General features: G+C 49.6%; 1 protein-coding gene across 1 annotated transcript; it reads right to left on the bottom strand.

Annotated features, from left to right (window-relative positions):
• Positions 1-721: 721 nt before the first annotated feature.
• On the bottom strand, positions 722-2120 carry LOC124647564 (putative pectinesterase 10). The gene is made up of 5 exons (XM_047187486.1): positions 1882-2120; positions 1606-1777; positions 1292-1489; positions 971-1209; positions 722-881 (listed from the first exon to the last, which is right to left on the bottom strand). Exons 1-5 carry the CDS (start codon positions 2118-2120, stop codon positions 722-724), a joined length of 1008 nt encoding a protein of 335 aa, XP_047043442.1.
• Between the last annotated feature and the right edge of the window lie 593 nt (positions 2121-2713).

The raw sequence follows: 2713 nt of genomic DNA, 5'->3' as shown, positions 1-2713 counted from the left end.
CACATTCGCTGACCACCATCTTCAGTTCTTCTAGCTTTGACATTGCCGAACACAGAAAGACACCCATACTCATGTATGTGCCATGTCGTGTCCGAGACTACTCGGCAACACGCACAAATTTAACATGATCAACGCCACATGACTAAAAAGTGTACTATATGAAATTTGACTAACTTTGCCTATGAAGGTTGTACTTGAAAGATTGGTACACTAGCCAATTGAACTAAAAGTCTGAACGGATGGAAATAGACTAAACAGTGTATTTATATTTCAACACTCCCTCTCACGTCTACGTCTAGGCTATTGGGTTCGGTACATGCCGCAGAATCTTCTTTTTGTTTTTAAAACTGCATGAGCAGGATCTTGAACTTGAAACCTATTGGCTCTGATACCATGAAAGATTGCTGCACTAGCCAATTGAACCAAAAGTCCAAAATAATGGAAAAAGACTAGGCAGTGTATTTATATTCAACAGTATCAACAAAACACTATTTTTGTAGACGAGTTCCATAGGATTTTGTATGATCTCAATCTTGAGGCTTTCTTTTCGTGCGAATAGTCTTTGGGTCAAAGGAATGGTGCTATTCATTTGCGTAGGGATTCCTATATCTCAATTATATAAAACATAAGTAAGAAAATTCACTCCAACTGTAGCACACGTGTGCTTATCGCCCGGGGTCGTGCAATTTCAGCATCTTCCTGTCCAAACAATCCTGACAGACTATCTTGGCTGCGCGGCGAGCCAGCCATCGGCGGAGACGTATGACACATTGACGAAGTTGGCGATTTCCTGGGAGCTGAGTGTCTTTTCCCATGGCACCCGCCCTGTTGTGTTGGACCCCTTCCCCGTGCATCCAGATTCCACCATCGTGAGCGAGCCCCTGCAGGCAACGAAATCAAATCAAAATCAGTCTCCATGAGCATAGATGTGCAGCAGCTCACATGCCGATTACTCCAGTTTTGAACTCACTCTTGGCCCTTGTAGTTCCAGGCGTCCCAGCCCTGGCTGACCACGATGTCGGACATGTCCGTCTGGTAGAAGATGACCCTGGCATACGCACGCCAAGCGCGGCCGAGGTACGCCGGCGTGACGCCGCTCACCTTGCCCCCGTTAAACACGAACCCGGTGCCATCTTGTGCACTGTTCCGCCCGTGGGCCGTGATGAAGCCCGGCGTCACCGACGACCTCCCCGTCGACACCTCGCATCCCTGCACACACAGGCACATTCCGTCATCCACAGCCCATCCTCCATGCATAATGTGTGATGGAGCTCTAGGGTTTTGGCCGGACCTGGAAGATGGTTTGGCCGTTGCCGAAGATGAAGTCCGTGGAGCCTTCGATGTAGCAGTTCTCGTAGTAGTGCCTCCCGAACAGGTCGCTCAGCGTGTCCTGGACGCTGATGAAGCCGCACCGGTAGAACGACGACCGGTCTCCGGCCACCAACGCCGCCACCGCAGGCGCCATGTTACTCACCCCGTCGTACGTGTTCTGCAACCACGGGTCCATCCACACGCGGAAAAATAAAATCTTAATTCGTATGCAACAAGTCGCGACCCATTTCGCACACAAAAAAGTCGTGATCAAGTCAACGGACGACGGCCGACCTTGAAGCTGATGTCGCGGGCCATGAAGTCGGTGGGATAGCAGGTGAAGGTCGGGGAGCTGGCCGTGACGGTGTCCCCGCCGGCGTGGTCGGCCCATTCGATGAAAGTCTGGTCCTTCCCCTCGCCCTCCAGCAGGATGAAGCTCTTGTTCAAGGGCACCAACACCTTCTCGCTGCACCCATCACATGCACGCATCGAAAACACCGGACACAAAATCAGCATCGCTACTAGTACTATGCCACGGGGATGAAGATATAGAGACGCGTTAATTGGTACAAGTAAACGCCGGCGGCGACATGGATTCGGATCCACTGGTTGTTGCCCAAAGGGATGGAGTCGATGGCGGCTTGGACGGACTTGAAATCGGCAGGCTGCTTATTGTTCACGAAGATGCTCCTCACCACGCCCCCTGCAGCGTCGCAGCCTCGAGGCGCGGTAGCCGTGAGAGCTAGCGCCACAGCTCCAATGGCTAAGACCAGTGTAGCCAGTGGGGTACTTACCCCAAGCTTCGTCATGGCGACTGATCTTGTTTTTGTTTCAAAGAGATGATATAGAAGAGACAAGTGAATGATGATATAGTATGGAATAAATGGCGGCGTGCGAGGAATCGAGTTAAATTCGAGAGGGACATCGGCGTGTTTGGAATGTGGCAGGATGGTTAGCCTGATTTTGGGAGGTAATTGATGCCAAATCAGGAATTTCTATAAGTACGCGCGCGAGCATGAATGCAGTCGTGATATCTTTCTATTATTTCACCCTGCACAGCCTTCTCTTCTTGCCTTCCCACAAATGTCGGGGGGGTTTTATTTCCTTCCATGGAAGCCCGCGCTTTTTGTTTCTTTTCGAACTACGGTAAATCCCGCGCTGAATGCTTACTATCTTACGAATTTACAACACCGTTTTTCAAAACAAGACTATCTAGCATGGACTTATGAATACTTGCACCGATGTCAACAAACAAAACAGGAAATCATAGTTCTTAAATTAGACTTTCAAAAGGCCTTCGACATGATTGAGCATGGCACTATCCTGAAGATTGTGGAAGCAAGGAGGGATTTGGAGAAAGATGGTTAAAGTGGATCAGCCTAGTTTTTTCTTCACGGACTTC

Source organism: Lolium rigidum, chromosome 4 (assembly GCF_022539505.1).
Source record: "Lolium rigidum isolate FL_2022 chromosome 4, APGP_CSIRO_Lrig_0.1, whole genome shotgun sequence".
NCBI lineage: Eukaryota > Viridiplantae > Streptophyta > Magnoliopsida > Poales > Poaceae > Lolium > Lolium rigidum.
This window is presented reverse-complemented; position numbering and strand designations above follow the sequence as displayed.